Source organism: Ixodes scapularis, unplaced genomic scaffold, assembly GCF_016920785.2.
Source record: "Ixodes scapularis isolate PalLabHiFi unplaced genomic scaffold, ASM1692078v2 PGA_scaffold7__128_contigs__length_106722199, whole genome shotgun sequence".
Classification (NCBI taxonomy): domain Eukaryota; kingdom Metazoa; phylum Arthropoda; class Arachnida; order Ixodida; family Ixodidae; genus Ixodes; species Ixodes scapularis.
In genome coordinates this window covers 11,065,533-11,092,083 of record NW_024609882.1, presented here as the reverse complement: position 1 = coordinate 11,092,083, position 26,551 = coordinate 11,065,533, and the positions used below count along the sequence as shown (strand labels likewise).

General features: G+C 47.3%; 1 protein-coding gene across 1 annotated transcript; it reads left to right on the top strand.

Moving 5' to 3' along the window:
• The first annotated feature begins 1,937 nt into the window (after positions 1–1,937).
• LOC115327363 (pre-mRNA-processing factor 6) lies at positions 1,938–26,551 on the top strand. The gene is made up of 22 exons (XM_029988380.3): positions 1,938–2,076; positions 2,202–2,261; positions 3,447–3,543; positions 3,616–3,734; positions 5,336–5,414; positions 5,512–5,606; positions 6,142–6,223; positions 6,932–7,158; positions 7,924–7,988; positions 8,192–8,319; positions 12,133–12,258; positions 12,338–12,505; positions 13,894–14,008; positions 14,205–14,383; positions 15,885–16,006; positions 16,647–16,740; positions 19,509–19,673; positions 20,851–21,027; positions 21,853–22,054; positions 23,269–23,407; positions 24,973–25,099; positions 26,314–26,551. Exons 1-22 carry the CDS (start codon positions 1,976–1,978, stop codon positions 26,464–26,466), a joined length of 2,820 nt encoding a protein of 939 aa, XP_029844240.2. The 5' UTR covers positions 1,938–1,975; the 3' UTR covers positions 26,467–26,551.

Sequence of the window (26,551 nt, the reverse complement as noted above, 5' to 3'; positions counted from 1 at the left end):
CTTCCTTTGCTGCACTGAAGCCGGTTGTTGCTCGGCAGATGCACTGGCAGATCTCGACATCCTAGATTGCACGTGTGGTAAGTATGACTAGCGTGCGTGATAAGCTTAAGCCACAGTCGTACTGCTTGTACTTCGTACAAAAGACGCGGTGTTCGCTGTAGCTAGCGTGCGTGATAAGCTTAAGCCACAGTCGTACTGCTTGTACTTCAAACAAAAGACGCGGTGTTCGCTGCAGATATGACAGAATTATTTGTGAACACTCAAGTATGTTCGAAACCTGTTTGCTTCAAACGTATGTGTGCTTCAAACCTATCTGCAAACAGCTTTTGTATGACCAATATGACGGGGACAGTCGTACAAGGAAGAAACGCGCCTCGAACGGTGTCTGCGGACTCTTGTTTGATGTATTACCAGTGTGACCAAAAGTCCTTGTGTCTCATTGTGACTTGACTTATCGGTACTGTCTGCATTCTAACTTCAGTTTGTGGCATGTAATTCATTCAAACCAGGGGCCCTAATCGCCACCTGCTGCAATTGGGTGGCTCCTCACCGCTGACTAATCCCAGCAGGTGGCGATGTCATGGTCATTTAGTCTCCTTGTAAGTAAGGGCCTTGGTGGTCTTGCTTCTGGCTCTCTGGGTTCCTGTAAAAGTAAGACGGAAAAGAAAATGGTTATTTACCTTTTCGGAAAGAAAAGCAAGGCATACACACCAGTGGTCTCTTCATTTGGATGTGTAATTTTTTTTTTTTTTTTTTTTTTACGAATTGTGTTGGAGACAGTGTTTTACGGAATTCACCATTTGCCAAAGGAAGAAGGTACCAGAAACATTTGCTTTCAAACCAATATTTCTGCAAGATTCATATCCAAAAGTGGGGTGAGTGCGCGTGCATAGGTTTAGTTTGCGCTGAAGCGGACGCTACCATACCTGTGGCTGTGACTGCATTGCCCCCTCCTCCCCTCCCCTCCTTTTGATAGCAACTCGCCGGAAGCAGGACGATCCGGAACTCCGTGGCTGATATATGCTGCAAAGATATCTACACCTTCAAAACTTTGCCGTGTCGACGATTCTCAACCGGCATCCAAACGTGCGAAGGCACAGGCGCAGCACTGCGCCATGCCGAGGACGCTTTCATCACGCCGCGAGATCAGCGAAACTTGCTTTTAACGAGTTGTGACTCTTTTCTGCGGCACAGAGCTTTCGGAAAAATTTTCTTGTGTTCACAACGGCAAGTATCGCCACTTACACAGGGGTTTTGAAAAAACAACTTCCCGGCGAAGGACGATGAACGAGTAGAAAACGTCTTTAGCACGCTGTCTCCGGCCTCTGCAACGTTAGCAAAAACGCGATTTCGCTACATGCAAGATGGCCGTCCGGTGGCCGCACTCGTGGCTGTGGAGATGCGCGATTCAGCAACTGTCATAGAAATGAGGGGGTTAGATCAGTGGAACTTATCAAGGGAAATTTTAATGATGCACAACTAACTGGCACAGCTGGGGACAGGCGGGATAGAGGAAAATTTGGACTCGCTCCTGCGTGGCTCCGACCCAAAGCAAATGCCCAAAGTCTCAACCCTGTCTCGCAGTGGGTCTGGTGTTGGAATAACGTTGACAAGGTTTGACCAGAGGAAAATCGGCGTCTCCCTCGATGGGGGGAAGAAGCGGGGAAGGTAGGGGGAGAAAATTAGCTTCAGGAGGGAATCATAGTTTGTCTTGTAAGACTTCGGCTGGGTGGCGCAAACTACCGCCCGTTACAAATGGTATAGTTATTAACATTTATCCATTCATAATAACTACACTTCAAAAATTTGTGAGGTATTCATGACCAGCTTTGTTTGTAATTTAAATAATTTTAAAGTGAAATATTGGTTAACATGTTTTAAAATAAGAAATGAGATAAAAGTACATTTCGCTAATTGTAGCGCAATTCAGAGAGCTGTAGCAGTCGGACGGCCAACCATAATCAAACAAACCAAAATGGCGGCGATGGCGGCGCCGACTTCTCTGGTTGCGAAGAAAAAGAAGCATTTTCTCGGAATACCCGCGCCCCTTGGATACGTGGCCGGTGTTGGAAGAGGGTAACTAACTTTTATTTTTTCTTAACCCAAACGATTTTACGTCAGAATGTTAAAGTTCAATTTTTGAGGGCGACGGCGAGTCGGTGAGCTGTGTTCGTTACTGATGCTGATGGGATTACTTCCAGAGCCACTGGTTTCACTACGCGATCTGATATCGGTCCTGCGAGGGATGCAAGTGACGTACCGTAAGTTCAAACGCTTCTGTATAAAGTATTCTACTGGTACCCAATTCAGAATTCATCTTTGTGTTCGAAGACTCGTTCGCCGTCATCTGCACTAGAAAACATGATATATTATGTACTGCAGTAGTGGTCTTTCTTTTGAGTTAGTTAGATAGACACGACTTGTAAGCAAGCTAGGCGACACAAGTTGGATGATCTTTGGGCTCCGGAGGATATTCAGATTGTAGTAACTACCCTAATACTCGCCGACTATCGAAGCGCCCAACCCTCCACTTTTTTAACATGTGGCTACGTCACTACAGGACTGGCGTCAAAATAGAATCTTCAAACATTTTTGTGAAAAACCTTGACAGACGACGACAAGGAAGAGAAGGAGAACGTCTCAAGCACAGCTAAACCTTTAAAAAAGTTGGCCTCTTATGTATGTTTATACAGCCTTGCTGTTGGTACGCCTCATTGGGTGACCAGTCGCTTAGCTGTAGATGAGAAATTTAGCCAGTGCAGTACAACCTGGGTTTTTAACGTGCGTCATGCAGTAGTGATTACACGAACGCGTGCCGGTACGAACTCGTCTAGATCGAAGCGGGCGGGGACGGTGGGGGAGGGGGGGGGGGGGTGGGGCGGGGCGGGGATCTAAACCTTTCTTGAGGACAGAACTTTTTACATAGGGTTGAAAAAAGAGGGAAGTTAAGCTTTGTCAAGCTTAACACAGAGCTCTGATAAAAAAAAGGCTCAACAAAGCACACCTTAGGGTCACTATGGGCTTTAGATATCAATGGTCGCAGCCATAAATGGCTTTTATGTTGAGACACATTAACAGATACCAAGGTCTGGTCGTTATCTGGCAGCAATATGGCAACCTAGGTCTATGTTAGGGTCAGTGCTGGTGAGGAACCTTGTTACAATCCAGGTTGCTGGCAAATGAGTTGTAGTTTTTTTCTCATCATTAGTAGACTCCATAAAATGCTGTATTCTAGGCATATGTGTTCCCGGCTTGTACACCAGCACATGGTTCTGATGCCGTGCCACTGCGGTGTTACCACTGTCGGCATAGCGCACACGCAAGCACCTCACTTCATGCGATCTAGTTACTGTGCATGTGCAGTGCTCGCATCTGGTGCATGAAAATGTGGACTTCTTTGTCACCAGCGTGTTGGTCGGTAATCTGAGCTGTTCTGGGTATTTCAGCGACGATCGTCACGCACCTCCAAATAAGCGTACGAAGAAGCAGAAGGAAGAAGAAGAGGATGATGAAGAAGACTTAAATGACTCGAACTATGACGAGGTAAGTCATCAATGTGCGTGCATCGTTCCCCCGCTTCGGCCAGTGTCCTGAGGTGTGGCGTGAATTGTGCAGTTTGCCGGCTACGGAGGAAGCCTGTTCAGTAAGGATCCCTACGACAAGGACGACGAGGAAGCAGACGCCATTTATGAGGCGATTGATCGCCGGATGGACGAAAAACGGAAGGACTACAGGTGGGGGAGCTTGCTACTGTTTGTTGGAGCCATGTTCATGGTGGCAACCAGCACAGAATGTACAGTCGGGGACAAAAGTCTCCAGGATGTGCGAGCTGCGACTGAAACGCATTGCTCTGCCATCTGCCGGCGGGTCGCCTGGTTTCGAGATCACAGAAAAGCGCATGCGCGTCCTACTGTGCCTGCCAACATGTGCGCTTTCCCGCGCTTCTGCGGTTCGGCGCCTAAGTCGGAATCGGGCGTGTGGTACCGCCTCGGAGATAGCGCTTACTGACATGGCACCTATAAAGCAAGAAGTCACGGCAGCTCAACTGAGCGATAAGCTGAACTGGTTATAAAGCAAGGTGCGCTGACATGGCGAAATGCGGCGCGATGCCGCGGGCGGTATCTCCAGTTTCGTAATGTGTAGCAGACGCTCGTCAGCCGCCAGCGCTATCTCTGAGGCGGTACCAAGCGCCCGATTCCGAGTTAGGTGCTGTGCCGCAAAAGAGCGGGAAAACACACATGTTTGCTGGCAGAGTAGGACGCGCATGCGCTATCGTGTGATCTCGAAACCAGGCGACCCGCCGGCAGATGGCAGAGCAATGCGTTTCAGCCGCAGCTTGCACGTCCTGGAGACTTTTGTCCCCGACTGTACATACTAGTAGGAGGCATGACTTCTAGCAGTGTTAAGAATTAAGCTTTATTTGGACTCATAAAGTCCAATTAAAGATTAAAAAGAAAAAAAGTTACGAGTGACCTTGGTCAGCAAGGAGGGACTTATTTGTGCTTTGGTTTTGAGGGACCATACTTTTATACTTTGTCTCGACTCTTGCACATAGCCGTCGAGGCTATGTGGAAGCATCTGACCTCATCCTTAGCATATTTTATTTATTTCCCTACACATGAACCAACTAGCCCTCCAAAAGGTGTTGCACATAGCCGTCCCTGTCCATTTAAGGAAAATATCTGGATCAAATAATCAAAGACACTTAGCAGATGACTTACTTGATCCTAGACTTTTTGAATATATAAGATACTAAGCAGTAGTAATTAGAGTTATTTCACGTGTTATTTTAGTTTGTTAAGGAAAGTTCTGTTTTAACCTATCAACCATACTTATTGTCTCTTCGAGATAAAAAAGAAACAAGTTTTGGATATAGTTTACATGTTGCACGAAGCTGTTATTACAAGATTTGGTTGTTGGAGAAAAATGGAATGCTTTTTGCATTTGGAAGGTGCATGTTTTGATAGAAGAACAAAAGCGATATGAAATATGCATACAAATATTTTAATTTGCCACATAAAAAGGGAAATTAGTGACGTCCTATGAGGAGTCTAACTTTCTTTACTGTGGTTCTTAAGGCGAAAATTTTTGTTATTCACCAAGAAAACACCAAATTTAAATTAAAGAAAAGTGTATGGGAACAAGTTTTTAGAACCCTACCTGATATGTGTCGGTCCTAAGACTTGTCTTTTGAAGGTTATTCTCCCCAGCCACTCGGAGGTCTTTAAAGAGACTCCCTTGTCTGGTTTTCTGCATGACATGGATTGTGTTTGTTCTTGCTGTTTTCTAGTCGGGCTTTGTTTTCACGCGTAAAAGTAACTCTTCATTTCTTCAGGGAGATGAAGCTTCGCCGAGAGCTGGAACGGTATCGTCAAGAACGACCCAAGATTCAGCAGCAGTTCTCTGACCTGAAGGTAGGCTTCTCTCTTGTTTGGCTCACATTGTCATCCAAAGGAATCAAACCTCTCTATCGGTTTAACCGGGGTGACGCCCACCTGCGTGTGAATGCAGCGGGACCTGTCGCAAGTCACGGAGGACGACTGGAAAGCCATCCCAGAAGTCGGGGATGCCCGGAACAAGCGACAGAGGAACCCACGCCCCGAAAAGTGAGTGGATGGTCTATGCTGCTCTTTCGGAGTTTGCCCTAAATAAAATGACTAAAATACATGCATTTTTTTCTATGGCATTAATTTTTATGTTTTATCGGGTATCCCATTCAAAAGAACAAATCAAAGTTGTTGTCTACCTGCAGTTACTTTGACAAAGCAACAAAAGGAGGTATAAAAAACTCGGTGAAGCAATTATCTTTGGCACTTCAAAATGGCAGCTGGCATATCTCTAGGAGATTATCAGCCCCAATAGAGTGATCTGCTTTAATTTTGGGCGCATCGCATGAGGTGTTCTTTAGTTGCAAAGGTTTCGGTTATGGGGGCCGTTCCTTAATTTCTCGCCAGAAATGGACGAGCCATTGGGAGAAAAAAGCAGACAATATTGAAGCAAAGTTGGACCATCAAAGAATGCAGTGTCAAACACTGACGAGGTTATCTCTTCGCTACCTGGGTTGTGACATCCGTCGAATAACTACATGTCATTTTCCGCGGTCTTTGGGAACACGATACAACAAAATCGCCTTGTTTGCAGATTCACTCCAATGCCGGATTCCATCCTGGCCAAGGCCGGGATCGGGTCCGAGTCGGTGACAACTCTCGACCCCCGACAACAGGTGGGCTCCCTTTCATCGGTCAACATTTGGAATCAGCTCACTCATGACGAGATCACCAAATCTGCGGCCCATCAAATTCACTCGCACTGTTGTTGTGTTGGACCCCTCACTCATTGCGTCATGCAATTCGGCCGCATTAAGATCTTCTTCCGGTGACATCACTGCCGACTCCGCAATAATGAAATCGCCCACTAACTCTTCGTAAGCTCATCCGAGTTCACAAAGTTATTCTGACTCAATCACAATCGCATGACAAACATGGTTGAACGAGTTCAGGAGTGCGTTATTCTAGCTATAAGACCCATTCACACACTCACGTTTGCTTATGATCGTGTTCTTGCAATTTCTTCCAACGAGAGCACAGTTGCACGTTTAATGAAACTGCATTTCATTAAAGCGTAGGTTTTGCGGAATTTGCAAGATCGAATGTATGTGCCATCTACGAGAAAGGGTCGTTCATAACATTATCAAAAGAGTTTTCAAACAAAGAAAAAAAAAATGATGTGCAAAAAAATAAAAATAGAGGAATATATGGGACTGCTAAGTTTCCCGCGACTCTTCAATAGATTGCGCCAGTGCATTCTCTCGTCGAAAGAAATCCCAAGACGTTTCAAGGCACTTAGCCGTAAGCAGTCGCAAAAAATGCGAACCAGTCTCTTTCACGGTCCGGTAACTCACATCTGATTGGTTCTCAATTGCTCGGATCAGGCGTACGGATCGGGCCTGACGACCCCGTTTCCCGGCACGGCCACTCCGGGCTGGGCCACGCCGTCGGCCGACCTGGACCTGCGCAAGATCGGCCAGGCCCGCAACACCCTGATGGACATAAAGCTGAACCAGGTCTCGGACTCCGTGAGCGGTCAGACGGTGGTGGACCCCAAGGGCTACCTGACGGACTTGCAGTCCATGATCCCCAGCCACGGGGCGGACATCAGGTGGGCGCTCGGCTCGACCAGACTCTTTGGCTCGGCTGCGACTCGGCCGAATGGATGCGTTGTCCCTGTAACTGTCGAGGCCGGTTCGCACACTTGCGACTGCTTACAACCGGAGTGGCTTAAAGACCGGTTGAAGTCTCTTGTGACTGCTTATGATCGGCTGCATTGCTGCGCAGCCAGTTGCAAGTGGTCGCAAGAGGCTTAAAAACCGGTTGTCTTGCAGTTGGTTGTAGCGAAACGCAAGTGTGTGAACCAGCCCCGAAGGTTTGGAGATGGCGGTACTTGGAGACTTTTTTGTAAAGCATATTGTCCTCATTGTGCTTGAATTTGAACTGAAGAAGTTTTTTTGCCAAGTCTTTTTATAGGTCTAATTTGATCTGTGCCCCAAGGATACTGGAACTGCAGAAATTGTTAGTGCTGCCCCCTTTGATATAGAAAATGTGTTTAAAGTCTGACATCTGATGAGAGCATTGCTTACATGGGCTATCCTTTGCCTAAAAACACATTACAGAAGCTTAATTTTTTTTTTTTCGTCGTCTATTTTTTTACACAAGGTAAAACAAAAACTGACTCTTAGGAGTAATTTTGTGGTTTTGGTATGTAAACCTTGGGCTTGATACTGCAAAATTAAAATGCTCTCATTTTCATTTTGTATGCAAAAGCAGATAGCTAGAGCAGATAGTAGATCAGTTTGAGCAAGAGTAGATAGCTTTTGACTCACTGCGACCGGGGTTTTAGTTTGCTCGCTCTTTTTTTATATTTCAGTGACATCAAGAAGGCTCGCCTGCTTCTGAAGTCCGTGAGGGAGACTAACCCCAACCACCCTCCAGGTGAGAGTTTAGGGTGCTTCTGTAAACTTCTGAAAGAACCGTGGTTCTCCTTTTGTTTCTGTTGATCCAGCTTCTGTGTTAATACAGTAATTGACTTCAAAAGCCGAGTTCAGCAGGCTTTTTCGTTCCTCAAAGACTAGCGAAACAACCTAACTAATGGTCTCACTCCGCGGTTAACGATCCATGTTCCTGTCCGTTTACAGCCTGGATTGCGTCGGCTCGTCTGGAAGAGGTCACTGGGAAGATTCAGACAGCCAGGAATCTGATCATGAAGGGCGGAGAAATGTGCCCAAACTCCGAAGACATCTGGCTCGAGGCATCGCGACTTCAGGTCTGCTTATTGGCTCTTTCGTCAGATGGATCTTGATCAACGTTACTATAGATCAACTTATTTACAGAACGGCCCATAGATGCTGTTTCCACGAGCATTACCTCTCTTCTCCCCCAAAGGTTCACCTCTGTTGTTCGACGCGCCAACATTTTGGTGACTACTGCTATGGTAACTACAGAGTACTCTGTAGAATACGCAGGTGTTGAAGCACAGCGTCCAGAGGGCGCTTTAAACGAAAATTTTCAGGGGGAGAAAGGGGAGGTGTTGGCCCCTTCATTGGAGATCCTCAACTGAGTTGACCTAGTGATTTGATATTGTCCACTTACAAGTGTAAACTAAACAAATCGGCCCCAAACTCTGGATCCATCCATATGTGTGTAGTAGCTATTGTCATGCACATGCCTTCATGCACATGCCTTCATGCACATGCCACGTCCTTGAGGTCCTAGACCTCTAGGCCGACCTTACTTGTCTCATTACGCGAAAAAGTGGTATCGTTTTGCCGGAAAGATGGCTCAAGTGCAGAAGCGTAATGTCACCGCTGGAGCGCCCTGTACAAAACTTGCACTTCGGACTTCATCTGTGCTTGTTGTGTGCTTCGTGCGATAGACCGTTTGGCAGCCGCGTCTACATCTACGGCCTCGACATTGGCAGCTGTGTCTACATCTACGGTGACTTCAGCAGGCAGACGTGGCCGCCCACACAAATAGGCCACAGCTTCCTTAAGTATCCTCCTCTAGGCGTCGTTCTCAAAATCGTCCTTGAGGTCGTCCTGGAAATCGTTCTTGACGTCGTCCTCTAGGACGTCATCCTCGACGACGTTCCTTAAAATCGTCCGAGAGATAGTCCTCGACATCATCCTATACGTTGTCCTAAACTTTAATATGTGTAGAAACATTACTCGAAAACATTTCTCCCGCAGGACTACCGTATTCGCTCGCATAATGAACGCACCCCCCACAACGGGCATCAATGTTTTGACTTTGTTTTCCCCCCTCGCGTAATGAACGCACATCCAATTTTCAGCTCCGCTAGTCTTAAACTGTGTCTAACTCAGCTAGCAACCGTGGCCACCAAGCCAATTTTCTTTTGCCACCAAGCGGCCAGGCCACGTCACGCCAAGCCAAGCATAGAAATACATGCTCTTATGGCTGCAAGTGCGTAGTTGCGGAAGTAATCAACAGTCAAGCCGAGCGGCGCGCACATTTAATGAAGCTGGGGTCGAGGAATAGCCCAATACCGGATATGTTTTCTCCATAGGATGCATTTATGTCAACAAACACGTTATCGTCTGTGGTCCGCTTTCGGATAGTGAAATCATAAAAGTGGTTAGGCTTAAGAATGGTCGTGTCACTCTCCATGCTGAGTGAGCTTTATAGGGCGCTTTTTCTTCTACAAAAAGCATGCCGAAAGCGCCCTAAAAAAGGTTTGCACTTCATAGAGCATGGTAACTATGCTGCGCCCCAACCAGCCGTGGGTGCGCCTCCATCAGTGGAAACGTGCCACAGTACCCTGCCGTGTCATATTGGCACCTAAAATGACATTTGCTCAAAGTGTGTAAATGCAGAAATGTTACCCCGCATAATGAACGCAAACATCCAAATATGTGTAAATTTCTCGGGAAAACAAATGCGTTCATTATAGGAACCGTGCGCATCTAATTCAAGCCCCGACCAGGGCGCCCCTAGCGGCAAACGGGTCCATCGCATCGGGGAGCTTCTGCCAGTCGCTGCGTTGGTTGTGCCCTGTAGTGGGTTAGCGTTGTAATTTCTGAGATGGCTATTCCGCACCAAGAAAGCCGCAACAATTGCTGCGTGGTCGGCTGCAACAGTACAGTTGCAACGGAAAAAGAGTAGCACAAGTGACCGACGACCGGAGCGGCAAAATCGCGACACGCGGCGCTGTTGGTCCCGAGCGAGAGGGCCATTCACGTTCCATATCTTAACGCGGGGGTGGACGGCAGAAAGCACCCCATCCTACAGCCCGCATTTCGAAAGCTATCTTACCCTCGATTTCCTGCCGGCCATCCCCGCGGTGAGATATGGACCGTGACTGGCACTCTCGCTATCGGCGCACTAGGGAACAATAACGCCGCGTGTTGCGATTTTGCAGTCCTGTTCATCGGTCACTTGTGCTACTGTTTTTCCGTTGCAGCTGTACGTCGAAGATCGCATACGGCACGAAGTACTACATCGTCCCTTCGAGGCCGTACGAGGCAGAGTACTGCGCGACCAGGCTGCAGGTGCGACTTGTGCGTCCATACAGGTTAGTGGCGTTTCTTACCTTTCTGTTCGCGCTTTGTTTAAGCTGCTGACGAACAATACAATTAACTTTTTTCTATTCTAGCGACGATGGAACAGCATCGACACCGACGGCAAACTCTAAAGTGTGCGGCAAATACTTCACCGGAATCGAGAAGCGGAGTGCGGTCGCCCACCTAAGCCTACACTTGGATGTTTCCATCAGTCTACAGGAAGATAGTAGTGGGAATCGCGGAACGGCGCGAAAAAAATCGCCCAGTTATTGTCAAGCTGATTCAGAAATAAACGTACATAATTACCATGGTCCACTCAACGCCAACTACATTTTTTTGCGGGCACGCTTAATTTTGTTAGCAGAGTACGGCGCTCCGTGACATCCACTTGTCCGTCGAAACGGACCTCCTTCACGTCGTACACGCGGTCAGGTTCACGAAGGAGTATCTCTTCTTTATATTGGTACCACGGAAGAAGCTTTCTAGATTCGTAACCGCCTTAAATCCCGTCGTAATCACCCCGGGAACACTGTCCGCTGTGCGGCTCATCGCCATTGCTTCCCCCCGATGATCCTGCACCGGTTACCGAAGAAGTTTTCCGGATTCCTAATCGCCCTCTGTCCTCTGTGGTGTTCGTTGCTATTACTTCCCGATGATTCTGCGCCGACGGCACCGGCTACAGAAGGAACTTTCCGAATTCGTAACTGCCTTAAATTCCTTCGTAATCACGACGGGGACACTCTGCCGTGCTGTTCGTCGCCATTGCTCCCCGATGCTCCTGCGGCGGCTACCGCTAGGTCGCGGCGAACAATAGGCGACCGCCGCGACACGGCCGGCGTGCTCGCTTCCTATGGGAGTAAATACGGTAAACTGCTTTCGCCTTCCTACACATAAGCAGTTTTGAGTGTCCTCCTGTAACTTTTTTTGCTTTGACATTCTGCATCTGGTGCGTAGTGCGCACGCCGTGCAGAGTCCGCACCTGGTGCTTAGTCGACACGAGAATCTTCTCTTACGCGACGCACCTTAACAGATGTCTGCTTTCTTAGCTCACAAAGAAGCTTGTACAGTCTAAACTCGTTACAACAGACCCGGTTACAACAGACATTTGGATATAACATACCGATTTGTGAAGTTCAGTTGGTTTTCCTCTATGTATGATTGACTGAACTTCATATCTGCATACAACATACTCCTTTTACAATGGGCAGAAATCTAAATCTTGGTCAAAATCAAGGTCTATTATAACGAGATTCGACTGTATTCTCCATAAATCATCATGAACAAACTCTTTCATTCACAAAATCCATCACGTCTCGTGATAATGAACGATCTTGAACAACAAAATTCCTGTATAGTCTGCACGCATAGATAGTCTGCACAGCTTAAAATTTAAACTTTTAAACATGTATAGTCTGCGGACTATAGCCCGGCTATACGGTACTTGTAACTCGAGTCGCTCCATGTTTTGTGGTTACAGATGGAAGTCATGTACCCAGTGTGACTTACATGTCTGCATTGTTTGAGGTATCTAGTCGCTTATCGGCCCATTTCTCCAACAGCCAACAGATCTTGCCAAGGCGGTGATCGCGCAGGCCGTGCGGCAAATTCCCAATTCGGTCCGCCTGTGGATCAAGGCGTCCGAACTCGAAGGGGAGCTCAAGGCCAAGAAGAGAGTCTTCCGCAAGGTACCGTAGCAGACGCTCGCTTCCCTTGCGCTTTTCTGCTTCGTGAATCGGTTGTGGTAGTCATTGTTAATCCTCGCAGGCCCTCGAAACCATCCCCAACTCCGTGCGACTGTGGAAAGCAGCAGTGGAGCTGGAAGAGCCGGAGGACGCCCGAATATTGCTGAGTCGTGCTGTGGAGTGTTGCCCGACCAGCGTGGAGCTCTGGCTGGCGCTGGCGCGGCTTGAGAACTACGACAATGCCCGCAAGGTACCCGCTGCCTTTTTTTAATTTTTTTATAATTACTACCTTGAAATACCGGGCAAGCACCCACTCAAAATTTAGAGATAATCGTGGAAAAATGGGGGATGGGCACTTGTCCGGTCATCAATTTTACATATCAATGTACCATGCATATTTTCTCAGATCTTACAAATTTGAGAATGGGCGGATGCACAGTATTCTACATAAACATATAAAATAGCACGAAAAAGACGAGGACAAGAAGTATACAGGACAAGCGCTAACTTCTATTGTACTTCATAGTAATGAGTTTCAGTTTTTGAATGATCGTGTACAAAATTAGTCAACTTTTATGTGGTGCTGCTTTGCCTGTCGTGTGTATATATGTGTTTACTTTTCCTGAATAAAACTAGTTGAAAGTTAGCGCTTGTCCTGTATACTTCTTGTCCTTGTCTTTTTTGCGCTATTTTATATGTAACTAAGATGAACCAACTAGCCTAACTATGTACCCTACTAAACGGTATTCTACGGTAGTTAGACAGTCTGCATTCTTTGTTTTCTTCACAAGGTGGTCTCTAAATTGTAGTGACCAGACTAAAAGAAAGATGATGATGGTCACGCGTCGCACGAGCTCTAGCGCTGGATCATTGGCAGATACTTTAAACAACTTAAATTTTGCGAATCGCCTACAATTCGCAAAAAATATGCCTCGCGACAAATTCCGGTAAAATGTAAACACATTGGAATCTATATTGAGATCCCACCGTGTCGCGAAAATTAAAACCCGCAAATTATTCCAAAACTTCAGCTTTGACCTAAATCACGAAATATCGAGCCCGCGAAAAATAAGTTGTCTTCAGTAATTTTGACCGAAGTGGTTTTAAACAGTGGGAATCAAACAATATATAGTGCGCCTCCGCACATTATTTTATATTACAAGATCAATCGGCATTTTGTTGCCTTGCAGAGCCTTTCCTACCTTTTTTTAATGCGAAAGCATTAACCGTTCCATGGAGCGAACCGGTGTTATCGGCTTTTGAAGCCGCGCCAAACGGCACCTAAATTCCCTTGTCCCATGGAGTGAAGTCTATCACAGCAAATTGATGTATAGACTCCCATTGGCTGGTGCATGGCATAGCTCCAAGGAACGCCACCCCACTGCCATGGTGCAGCGGGGTGGTGTTGTTGCCTGCGTGGGCAGCATCTGCACAGGTCACCCAGCCAGACCCAGCGCGGCACGCAGCTTGAAGGAATACGCTACTTATACGAATGCTTTCGCATTCCGACATGTTAGCAGTCTTAAGTGTCATTGTAGTTTTTTTGTCTTCATGGGTGTCGTCAATCCTCACTTCATTGTGGCTAAACACGTCGCGTCGCACCTCTCGCTCGTTCTCCAAACTTTCCGTGGCTACCAGGTGCTGAACAAGGCGCGCGAGAATATCCCCACGGACCGACAGATCTGGATCACGGCCGCCAAGCTGGAAGAGGCCAACAACAACGCCCACATGGTGGAGAAGATCATCGACAGAGGTACGTGGGCTGAGCATGCGAAAGTTAGCCCGTCGAAATAGATGGCCGGGGGGGTGTCTGCCAACCCGGAAAACCTGCAGTTGTTCGGGAATTTCGGAGGACCTGGAAAAGTTGGAGAATTTGAGGGGAGCGATTCAGTAGACATTTGGTAGGTGCCCCCGGGATGGAAGTGAGCGTGCGGGTGTGTCGCTTGCAGCCATCACTTCGTTGCGGGCGAATGGGGTGGAAATCAACCGGGAGCAGTGGCTGAAGGATGCCGTGGAGTGCGAGAAGTCCCAGTCCATCCTCACCTGCCAGGGCATCATCCGCACAGTCGTGGGCATTGGCGTCGAGGACGAGGACCGGAAGCACGCCTGGATGGAGGATGCGGAGGCGGTGCGTGTGCTTGGGCTTTGCGACTTTCTTTTGTGCTAAACTCGGTATCTATAGGGGGAACTAGGGATTTGGTGCCCGTGGTTTCCGATCAGTGTCGGAGACATCAACACCGGTACTTCATTATTTGCGGTAGACGCGGACACTTACTGTCGGCCAGTATACAGTAAATCTTCACTGGAGCGAACTTCAGGGGACACAAAAACATAGTTCACTTATTTGAAAGTTCACTAAACTGAACATATTCACTAGAATATGGAACAGCATAGGGCACAGCATACATCGAGCAAAAGTGTGAAACGCAATTTAGGGAGCCATGCTCATCGATATATGCAAAGTGCATAACAGTTACTCTGCTGCCCTCCTCATTTCGAAAAAAAATCCAATTTTCATTTTGTACCAGCACTCTTGAAGCGCGTGAAGTAACAAAGCTGTCTGGAGAGTCTGTTTCTTTTTGCACTTCCTCTGGCCCTGCTGGTTGCTGTGACGAAGCCATACTGCAACGGCATCGTCCACTGGCTCGAAATATCCCATGCAGAGTCGTTTCCTGTTGGGAATGACGCAGTTTCTCCTTTAAGCTTCTACTTTTGCTTCACTATCGTTGACAACGTTGACGGTGAAATCCCATAGTCATTCGCAACGTCCACTTGCCTTTGACCGTCGTCCAGACACTGAAGGAGTTTGAGCTTGTCTGATATAGACAACCGCTTCCGTTTCGTTGTACTCATTATGAAAGTGGGCACACAAACTGCTGTCCTGCCGTTGTTACCTAAAACTAAGATGTCCAAACGGAACCGATGACAAAGAAAAAACAGACACACCATGTAGTTTGTTTTCGTCTACCGCACCGCTGCTTTGCCTCGGCGGCGCTGTAAACGCCAGCGAAGATACGCCGCCGCTGCAGAGATGACGGCGGCGGGTCAGCGGGCGTCGGCTATTCCAGCACTGCAGAGCGCAAAACTTTGTTGAACTGATTGCAAAAATAATTCTGGGTCCACCGATCAAGTTCATTGAATTGAAATATTCGTTAAACCGATGTTCGCTCAAGTGAGAGTTTACTCTAGTTCCCGTGTCGTATTGCGGAGAGCAGTAATGATAGACTGTGCCGTCCAAATGTTTGGAAAATGGCTCACATTTGCAGTGATCGTGCGAGGCAAAGACTGCGTAAAGTAGGCTAAACTGAAAGCAGGAAATAAAGAGCTTTCTGAAAGATAAAAACTGGAGAATGTGTGGCATCATCGTACCAAACTTTCCTTTAGAAATTTTCTTTCTTCATTTTGTCTCATAGGGTTCAGTGAAGGTTGAGGAGGCCTGTCGTGAATATGGCAAATGAGTTGTCAGGATGCCAACACCGAGCTAAATTACACTTGTGTCGAAATGTGGAATGGCCGATTGGTTTGCTTTTTGTTCCATGCAGGTTTCTGAAACTTTTGGTTGTAGAGAGCCGCTCTGTTTCATGTGGCCCATCTTGAACACCGATGCCTGTCTGTGTGTTGCGGTGCAGGTGGCAGCCCAAGGGGCGCAGGAGTGCGCCAGGGCCATCTACGCCCATGCCCTGTCCGTGTTCCCCAGCAAGAAGAGCATTTGGCTGAGGGCAGCCTACTTCGAAAAGAGCAGCGGCACCAGGTCAGTGAAGACGCTCGCCCCTTTTCCTCGGGAGCTCTGCGCTTTGTCTCACCCTACGAGGAACTGTGACGAAGCAAAAGCTGCAAGGTCCAGTCATGGGCCAGTTAGAAACTGTGTGGTGTATCGCTCCAATGTGCATGTCAGTGCACATATCCCTGAGAGCACAAGATGTCTGCGCCCAGGCTGTGTGACTTAGACACCAGGCTCTTTTACGCTGGTAAACTTGTCATTTCATTGACCGTGCATTTAATGAAGGTTACTCGGCGAAAACCTAAGATTTAAAAGCGTTGCGAATGGGAGAACCTTATATAGTGTCATTGCCGCAGTGGGGTCCCTTCTGGGTGGCAATTGCTCATGCCATTGGCTGGCATAAGCGATCGTCTGACCATAGCGCAACCAATGGCATTCGTTGCAGTGCGAGTCTCGGTACACAAACAATTGCATCGAGATTGAGCGGCCGAAAAACTTTTACATATGACAATTTTGTCAGGTATAACCAAAGTATTGCAGTGAATTTTTCCCTACATTACGCCCGGCAAACTAACCAAGATGAACGCCGTAGCAGCAAATTTGCATCGATAGGTTGCATGTTTCTGTGCGAGTCGCTGCTTGCTGTAACCGTGGCGCTCTGGTGCTGCAGGGAGACGCTCGAAGCCCTTCTGCAGAGGGCCGTGGCTCACTGCCCCAAGGCGGAGGTCCTCTGGCTCATGGGGGCCAAATCCAAGTGGATGGCCGTGAGTACTGCATTTCCTGATGTTGGGCACTCGTCCCACTGCTGGTCTGCAGCGCGTGGTACGGCACACTTTTAGCAAGCTGGTCCCATGGGAGGAATGGTCGACAAGTATCGCTTGTGAGCCTTGCCGGCAGCCCTCGAGCTTTGCCGACCAGCGACGTACCGTTGGCGTGTTTGTGGATGGGCGCTACTGTTGAAGACTGACCAAATTGCCGTAATGCTGATCTTGCAGCAGAGACTGTCTTTGGATCTCTGCGTTGCCTAGCAGGACTTTGCCGGGACGGCTCAGTTTGTAAGAAGCTGCGGGATGACGGATATAAATGTTTTGCGAGCAATCCCATTTTTGTAAAACTGCTCGGTTTGTTGAAATGTCAGTCCGGTCAAAAGAGACTCGCTGGTCTAGAAACAATTTTGGCGAAACGGCTTTCTCTGCTTGAAGTTGGGATGACTGTAGAGGCAACATGTAATCAGGTGTGGCAGGTCACCTTTGTTCAACTTTGAACTGAAAATGGGGACAGTTGGTGAGCCAAAACCAGTGGCACATGATAGGTAGGAGGTGCAGCTAAACAAGAGTAGAAAGGTTTTTTTTTTCTATACTTACATTGTCAGACATGACAAAGTAACGAAAATGAATTACATCACAAAGTTACAAAATATAAAAAAATTTTATGATAAGTTACATTATGAAGTTATGAAACTACAGGCTACAGTGTAGACCACATATAACGTATGTGGCGGGAGTCGCGAAAATCCGCACTATGAGCGGTACCGCACTATAACCAAAACATAAATTTTTCAGGCCATCAGACAACTTACCTTTGTAAAACAATTTATTTTATGTTAGATGAAAAATGAAGCTTAGTTTGAGGAAAGTCTTTATTTCACCAGACTAGTACACTTCTCTCTCAAGTGTGTCACACATTTTGAAAGAAATGAGCGACTTTTGCCTGGCACAGCCTTTTATTGGCGTCGCGGGTTGCGAACGGACGTTGCGAGCGTTCAGGATTGCTAACCCTAATCACTTTTCTCCAGTGATAAAAACGCGTGAAAATTTGCATCCCTTCTACGGTATGTGCCAGTAATACCTTCAACTTGAGCACAGGCATGAAATGCTCCAAATAAGAAATCCGGGCGATGTTCGAGAACACAAATGCTTAAAAAGCACCACTGTAGTCGAAGTAAACAAACACAACGACACGGGCGTTTCTGCCGTCTTGAGAGTGCCGCCGACATCGCCGCACGAATAGGTGGATCTTTCCTACTAGTACGTGCTGGGTTATCATAGCGACACACAGCGAAAATTCACAGTCAAGGATAGCGCTTTTACGGGGAACGACGAGCGTCCACCACACCGTGTACGTCGACGATCACAACCGACGCCATGTTTGCGGATAGAAGCAGCCGGCCCGCGGCCGGCATGCAACGCGCGCGAACACTTCTCCTCGACCTGCGATTGGTCTGTTGTTGCAGTTGTTTCCAACGCACAGAGCGGAGGGACGCACAGCACGCACGTGAACGACACATGCGTGCGTCCCTCCGTCGCTATGGCAACTGAAGCCTCTCTCTTCGCTTCTCCCAGCTTCTTCGAGCAACCTCCTTGCCCCGCGAGTGCCACTTGCGGCTAGCGCTGTTATCTAGTGTCGCACAGGGAAGCGTGCTCGCTGTGTTGGTCGGTCGGCGCGGTCGGCGGGCTGCTCCAGAAACCGCACTATAACCGGTATTTCCCTTCGCGCGCCTGCATTTTATGCAGTATGTAATTACATGGAGTTCTATGGGAGGCGAACCGGTGGTTTAAAAAAGCCGCGTTATACCCGGTCCTGCACTATAAGTGGTTACGTTGTAAGTGGTCTATATACTGTATTTTATGATAAATTACACTATGAAGTTACAAAAGTAAAGGCAGTTCTACTGACGAAGCCCGGTTGTGGTCCTGCCACTGTGAAACCAAGATTTCAGATGTTCTCCGAGAAATCCCCACTGGTCAAAATAATGCGCGGTCCTTTTGTGGAATGTTTCCTGCAGATTTCCGGTTGACCCGGGATCCCAACATGTTCCGCATGTTTCTTTTTGGTTTAAACGAGACTGCCTTACTGGCTCAAATTGTCGTTTTACCCAGGGGGGACGGGGAGGTTGGAAGGTGAAAACGGGAGCAGAACGTGACAAATCTTAAGCGTTGACATTGGTGGTCCCGAGAGAAAGAGAGTGACGGAAAGGCGGAGAAAGAAGGTGGGCGATAGGTAGGTCAGGCACATTCATTTTGCCGCGAGAAGTTTAAACTTCGAGTCCTTGTCAACTCTTTTTTTTTATATGATGCGGTACGCCGGTGTCTTTGTGCCAAATAAAGCTAGAAAAACCCTAAAAACAGACCTTGCACAAGGTGTCTTCCTGCTTCTTTGTGCATATCAAAGCATTTCCAGCAATGCAGAGCGCAAGGTCGTGTGCTTCTTACACAGGGGCTGCAACGATGTCGGAACGTTGAGCTCTTATTGGCTGATTGAAAAAAATAGTGGGTAGACCTCGAGGCATCTAGCATTAAGTTCTAGCCACTATCCTGTCAGTCGGAGCTTGGAGTCATTCTGACGTCACCACAACATCTACACAAGAAGCAGACGACCTTGCTCTTCGCATATGTTCCCATTAGAACCACCGATGTCCGCGTCAGTGTCCCGCCGTTCTGAAGTGGCAAAAACGCGTGGGGCCTTTTCCTCTAGATCATTATATTAACTCTACGATCTCACCGCCTTTGCCGACACTCTTGGTCCGACCCAGGGCGACATCCCGGCTGCCCGGAGCATCCTGTCGCTGGCCTTCCAGGCCAACCCAAACAGCGAGGAAATCTGGCTGGCTGCCGTCAAACTGGAGAGCGAGAACAACGAGTTTGAGCGTGCTCGCCGCCTGCTTGCTAAGGCCCGCTCCAGCGCCCCCACCGCCAGGGTGAGCGCCCTTCCCCTCGTCACACGACTCGCTCGTCCGAGCTGCGGTCGCGTGCCCCGGCTCGGTCGTGACGTCTCGTAGAAAAATACGTTGGTGACGAACTGGTGTAGATTTACCACTTTCTTTAAACCACTTGGGAGTGGGTGAGGAACGAGAAAAATCCATTGTGAAAGGGAAAGGATCAAAGCGACAAGGTATTCAATGTTTTGTTGAGAAGTAATTTCAAACGAGATATACAGTCTAATCTCATTATAACAGATCTGGTTACAACAGACATTTGGATATAACATACCGATTTGTGAAGTATGATTGGTTTTCCTCTACATACTATTGACTCAACTTCATATCTGCATACAACATACTCATTTTACAACAGACCAAAATCTTGGTCAAAATCAAGGTCTGTTATAACGAGCGTAGACTGTATGTTAACAATACACATGCACAAGGTTTAGCAACTCCAGTTTCTGATATTCAGCGAATGACAACCAATCTTTACAGCTCTTCCGTTCCAACGTCGACGTCGTCGTCGGTGGCGCTTTCCCTCGCGACACAACACCAGTGCAATTGTCCTGGTGGTTTAAGCTGGTTTAAGAAAATGGTGTTCTAGAAAGTGTGCTTGGAAACACCTGTACTGTCATGCAGTGGCGTTATTAGGCGGAGGGAGGGAGGGAGGGGTGTCGCGGCGGGCCTTTGCCTTGGGTGCCGCTGACCCTAGTGATGCCTCTTTTGTCATGTAAATAAGTTTTAGGCAGTCGATGCTGTTGTAATTTGTAAACCGAATTTTTTTTTTTTACAATATTTTGGAATTTGTTTTAAAACACGGTGCTAAAGCACCGTGCAAAAGTGGAAAACAATTTTTTTTTTTTTTTTGTGAACTATGACTCTTTATAACCGTAGTGAATTTTGAGGTAATTTGTTCTTTGGTTTCATACTGTTGTGTATTAGTGGGACCCTGCAAACACGAAATAATTTTTGTAACCGCAACCATTCTTTGTTTTCTCGAGATATTGAACCGTCACATTTACAGAATTGTTTGCACAACCATAGGATTGTGTGGGCGGGGCTCTAGAGGAATGGGCATACTATGAGTACTTGTGTGGGCCCCTCCTGCTTTGTCATTAATTCAAAATATTTTGGCTAGCAGTTGCGAAAGAGTTGTTGTCCTTGCACCCAGGTGATGATGAAGTCTGTGCGTCTGGAGTGGGCCCTGGGAGACCTGCGTATGGCCTCGGAGCTTCTGGAGGAGGGCCTGAAGCTGTACGCCGACTTCCCCAAGCTGTGGATGATGAAGGGGCAGATCCTGCAGAGCCAGGGACAGACCGACGAGGCCAGGGCCACCTACAACCAGGGGGTAAAGAGGGAGGCACCGCACGAGGGCAGATTCACTCGCGTCAGAACCGAGTCGCAATGCAAGAAGCAGACGCAGCCTGTCCGCTCAACCTTCCCCATCCTTTCCTTTTTCCTTCCCTCGTTACTTACCGCATTGTTGTTTAAGACCTCCGTAAATACTGATTAAGCTGACTCTACTCAGCTGAGGGATGATCCTTGTTTTGGATTGTTTGGTTGTTGTTTGATCGGGAGGGAGATCGGGTATTTGGAGAGGGAAGAGAAAGTGTCGTCCTCATAAATGCTTTTTTTTTTGTATAACAACCGATTCCCGTTTTATGATTCGTGAGCATGAGGTGTTAATCCCAGAGCGCTAGCCAGCCAAAGTGGAAAAATTGCTTCGCGGTCCCTTTAGCATTCTTTATTTTTGTTGCTTAACTTTTGACTCTGGTGCCGACGCACGCCGAACCTTTCAAATCTCCTCACCCCTGCTAACGTCAACTTTGGGGCAGAGCTCTCTGTTTCCGTGAAGCGTACTTGGCGTCGACTTCTTTTCACGGCGTTGTTGAGGCTAATGTAGTTTCTACAGCATTCCAAAAAAAATTGACAGCACTTAATGTGTGCTGTTTTGATCTATCAATCAAACTTTCACGTGCAGAATTGTAATGCAAGAGAAACAATGGGTTTCTGCGACATTTTTTTATTTGCGCACTTTGGTTTGTCGCGTGGTGTTACTTGGCATCGCAGTGTCAGGTATCGGTGCCAAGTGATACCACATGACTGAACTGATGTCACGCGACGCGGTCACACTGCACTGCGACTCGACACCAGCATTGCGTGACGTGCGCAGCTGAAGAAGTGCCCGACGTCGGTGCCCCTGTGGCTGCTCCTGTCCCGGCTGGAGGAGTCCGGGGGCGCTTTGACCAAGGCCCGCTCGGTGCTGGAGAAGGCACGGCTGCGCAACCCCTGCCACCCCGAGCTCTGGCTGGAGGCTGTTCGGGTGGAGGCCAGGGCAGGCTTCAAGGAGATCGCCCTCACCCTCATGGCCAAGGGTGGGTCACTTGCGAAGTTGACGGCAATGCGGAACTTTCTTCAATAACGTAGTAACCCCACTCATCACGTTTTTAAAACAGTAACGTGTAGCCTACTTGTGTCGGTTATTTCGACTAGTGGGTAGTAACAGGTTACCCTTTACATCTTCCCAAAACTTGAAAAAAAGAATTGCAGTTCAATTTTTTTGTTTTGCTTTTAGGCAGCAAGTCATACAAATTTTTCTATTGCCCCGCCGCATATACCTTAGAAATTTTGCTCCTCTTTTTCCCACGCAAACACTCCCACTTTCTTTTAAAGTTTGCGCTTGTGCATACCTGAAACCTCAAAAAAGTAAAACATTTTTGTTCATATATAAAAAGGTAACCCAAAGGAACATGAGTCACTTTTTACCGGTAATTTTTATTTTGAGGCAACATAAACCGGTAACACATTCCTTTTATTTGCACGTAATGGTTAACATATTTTGTTACTTTCTTCCGGTAATGCCTACAACACTGGTCACTTACGAGTCACTCACTGACTCGCTCACTTTTGTGAAGGGATGTTTGACTGGATCCCAGTATGGCCCCTAAGTTAGTGAAGTCAGCTTTGCAGACAAATAACCGTCACTATTCAGTATGCTTCAAATACCTCGTCCAGTCATATTACACGCATTCTTTAACTTTGATAGTTTCCTCCTCTCCCACTGGGTTTGTGCCATGCACGTGCCTCTGCCAGTTCTGGCACGAGTGACGCCATCTTGTGGTCCAGTGGCGAACCGTGGGTTTTGGTACCTTTCGTGTTGCCGACGTGTTTTCGTTCAACGACCGAACGATGAGACGTATAAGGCTTTCACCTTAATAAGAAAGATGCCCCAGTGGGACTCGCACTTGGATCAGTGCTGGGGCAGTTGGATACTATAGCCGCTGAGCAGCGTAGCGCAGCAGCTCTGTGAGGGTTAATGATTTTATTTGGATGCAAATGTGCTAGTGAGAGCGGCATATTTTGAATGAAAATAATAAAAATTAATAAATAAAAAAATGTAAAAAAACATAAATATGTAAAAAAAAAAAAACTAAAATAATAAAATGAAAACAAATCAAACTTAATTAAAAATCTAGGACAAACTACACACGGAGTGTTTTGTGCGGGACGCACCGTGTGCTCCTCGGTCTTTCGTCAGCACGATCGAGCTTGATAGATGTTTCTTTTGGCCGCTCGTCGGCATCCGCAGCCATGCAGGACTGTCCCGGCAGCGGCATCCTGTGGTCGGAGGCCATCTTTATGGAGCCTCGCCCCCAGCGCAAGACCAAGAGCGTGGACGCACTCAAGCGCTGCGAGCACGACCCTTACGTGCTGCTGGCCGTCAGCAAGTGTGTCTCTCCTCCCTTCTCCCTCTTTTTATTTCCTGTGCACTCCCCGTAGGGACCAGGTTCCTAAAGCAAGCGCTGCATTGTACAAAGTATGGTCTGGAGACATATTTGAAGCATGCATACGTACAAAGCGAGTGGGGATTCCCACGGAAGACAGTACAAAATAATCTCGCTCCACACAGCTCGTGTTTTCGGTACTTTGTGTAGTGGAAAGAGTCACGGTGATTTGGGAAGGGTCATTGCCAGGTTATACATTGCTTTTGGCGTGTCGGCAGCAGTTCTACCGGCACCGAGTGGATATTCATATGAACGCCGACGCAAGGTTCCGGTTAGGAGCTTCGTCGCTATTTCTCAGCAGACGCAACAGCGCCATCAACTACGGTGGTGCACCACCGTCATTATTGCTGATAATTTGGTCATTCTTTGGTTTTCCCTACCTGACAAGGACCCACTACCCCTTAATGGGAAGTTGCAAGCATAACAAAATTTACTGCAGTCGGTGACAGGTTAAGAAAAGAAATGGAAGCTCCTCCCACCTTTTTCCACTTTAGCAGAGCGAACACTGGAGAGGAGGCGACCTCCTCTCGAGCATTCGCTCTGCTAAAGTGGAAAGAGGTGGGAGGAGCTTCCACTTTACTCTCAACCTGTCATCGACTATAGTGGTTTCTTTTTTTTGTTTTTGTACACACTTTTAATTGACTAATTTTCTAGAATTTGAATGTCATCCAGCAAAAACGAGACGACGTTTGGCAACGATTCACCCGTCTTCAGTTTCGGTATGCCTGTAATGTCCAGTTTTTTCATATTTCGGATTCCTCTTCAATGAGCAGCGAAGGTACCGCGTCTGCACGATTCTAATGCACACTTTTTTTCGGCAAAATTGGTGCCCTAAAATTCATGCGCGTTACAATCGAAACCAAAAACAGAACTGAAAAAGAAAAATGCAATACCCGATATAAGCTGGCTAGCCCCATTGCCATCATGACCATTTGTTTACATTTGCCATTTTGGTATCCATATCACGCGCATTCTCTCGTATCTATGGACTCGTGTCTGCCTTTTGAAGATGGAAAAACAAAAGGAATTTGGCTAGGAGGCATTATTTAAACGAAGGGTCATCACGCTGGCAGGAAAAGATAACAACAGAGCAGCACTGCGTGGCCTCGCAATCCCAGCGGCCCAACAAGCGCGCAAAGTTGCTTGTAAGACGACCCTCCCAGAGACGACGGTCGTGGACTCGTACAAGCGCAAGAGGCGCGGCACCTAAACACTTTAGCCCTTTAGACCAAAGCATGGATTACCTCTATGGACAGTGAAGAACCATCATCTGACTTCGACAACGGCGACTAGTGCATGGTATTCATTTTTGTACTGCCGTGCGTTTCATCAACTCTGTTCGATGAGACATGTGTTCAACCTTCATTGTTTTACCTGTGTGGTAAAATTAGCAGCAATTTACTTTTTAAATATCTGGGAGCTAATTCTGCCTGTGCGTTAGAATCGTGCTAACACGGTATTCTGGCGTTAGGTGAAGTTTTCCTTGTTTCTTCCGTCACCCACTCCAGGCTGTTCTGGACCGAGCGCAAGACGAACAAGGTGCGAGAGTGGCTGAACCGCACGGTCAAGATTGAACCAGACCTTGGCGATGCCTGGGCATACTTCTACAAGTTTGAGCTCCTCCACGGCAGTGAGGTGAGCTTACTGGACCCAAAGGCTGGTTTGCACACTTGCGAACCAGCCTACTGTTTCACGGCTACCTGACGTGACTCGCGTCATGTTGGGAAGCTGCGGAATACCTGGCATTTTTGTACAATTTCTAGATGTAAACTTTTGACTATGTTATTAACAACGATTTCTCGTAGATAGTAGGTGCATTTGATCTCGCAAATAGCGCCAAACTTTCCAAGCCTTGGCGCAAATAGCGCCAAGGATTCAATTGCGGAGCAAACATTTTAATGCAGTGCAATCCACTTATAACGATACCACATATAACGATATACTGCTTATAACAATCAGTTTATAGAGTTTATAGACTAAAAACGATCAGTTTCTAGTCCAGATACGACGATAATCGGTTATAACGATTGTATTTTTGGGTTTTCTCATTATTGTTATAAGTGTATTGCACTGTACATGTCTAATAAAAACAGAAATAAAGTTAGAAAGGACAAAGATTTGAATATAACGTAGACAATAAAAGGTTCTGATATTAAAGCAAATGCGACAGTGTGAGTGAATAACTTCCGTTGATCCTCCCACTGCAGACATGTTCGTACAGCAAACAAACGTTCTGAAAAAGTGAGCTTCTAATATTCTTTGCGATATTAATAATTCGAGGAATTACGTTTACACAAGCTCTCCTACAATGAAGCACCAGTTTAAACAAAAAGGACTAGGATGTCTTTCCCGAAGAGATCGGCTGGTGCTGGATTGGGAGCTTCAAGCAGTGGCTGATGTTTCTTCCTTGCTATAGTGTGTTCATCTACTTTTTGTTTTTGATTAGAGTTGCCTCTAATTTCAGTGTATGGTGAAGAATAATTGTTTGATTAGAAATGGTATGTCTTTTCTACGTGACAAACGTCATTTGACCGCAGTTCTCTATTTGAAGCGGGGCAGCAAACAAAAACCCGGCATCTTTTCCGAGATCAAGCCCAGAGGGCCTTACTGATGCGAGGATAGGTCATCATATTACATGCCGTAGAATTCCGGAACCATCTCATAGCCCCCGGACAAACTGTGCCTTATATGCATCAGTTAGAAATGGCAACATGGCGGCTCGGTGACGTTGGCCTAGTGTCCAAGAGATTGTAATCAGCGTCGGCGTGTTTGGCCGATACGGTAGATGCGCCGATGGCATTTGCTTCGAGGTGATTGTAACCGGCCCGTTTGCCAATTTGGTCACCCAGGAGCAGCAGGAAGAGGTGAAGCGTCGCTGCATCCTCGCCGAGCCCAGGCACGGCCCCAACTGGTGCAAGGTCTCCAAGGACATTGTCAACTGGCGCAAGAAGACGGAGGACATTCTCGTCCTCGTGGCAGCATCCTTGCCGTTACCAACGTAGAGGGATCTGGGACGCCGGGACATTGTACATAATCCTTTCTTTCTTGTGTTGAAACACCCCCCAATAAATTAGACTTTTACATTTA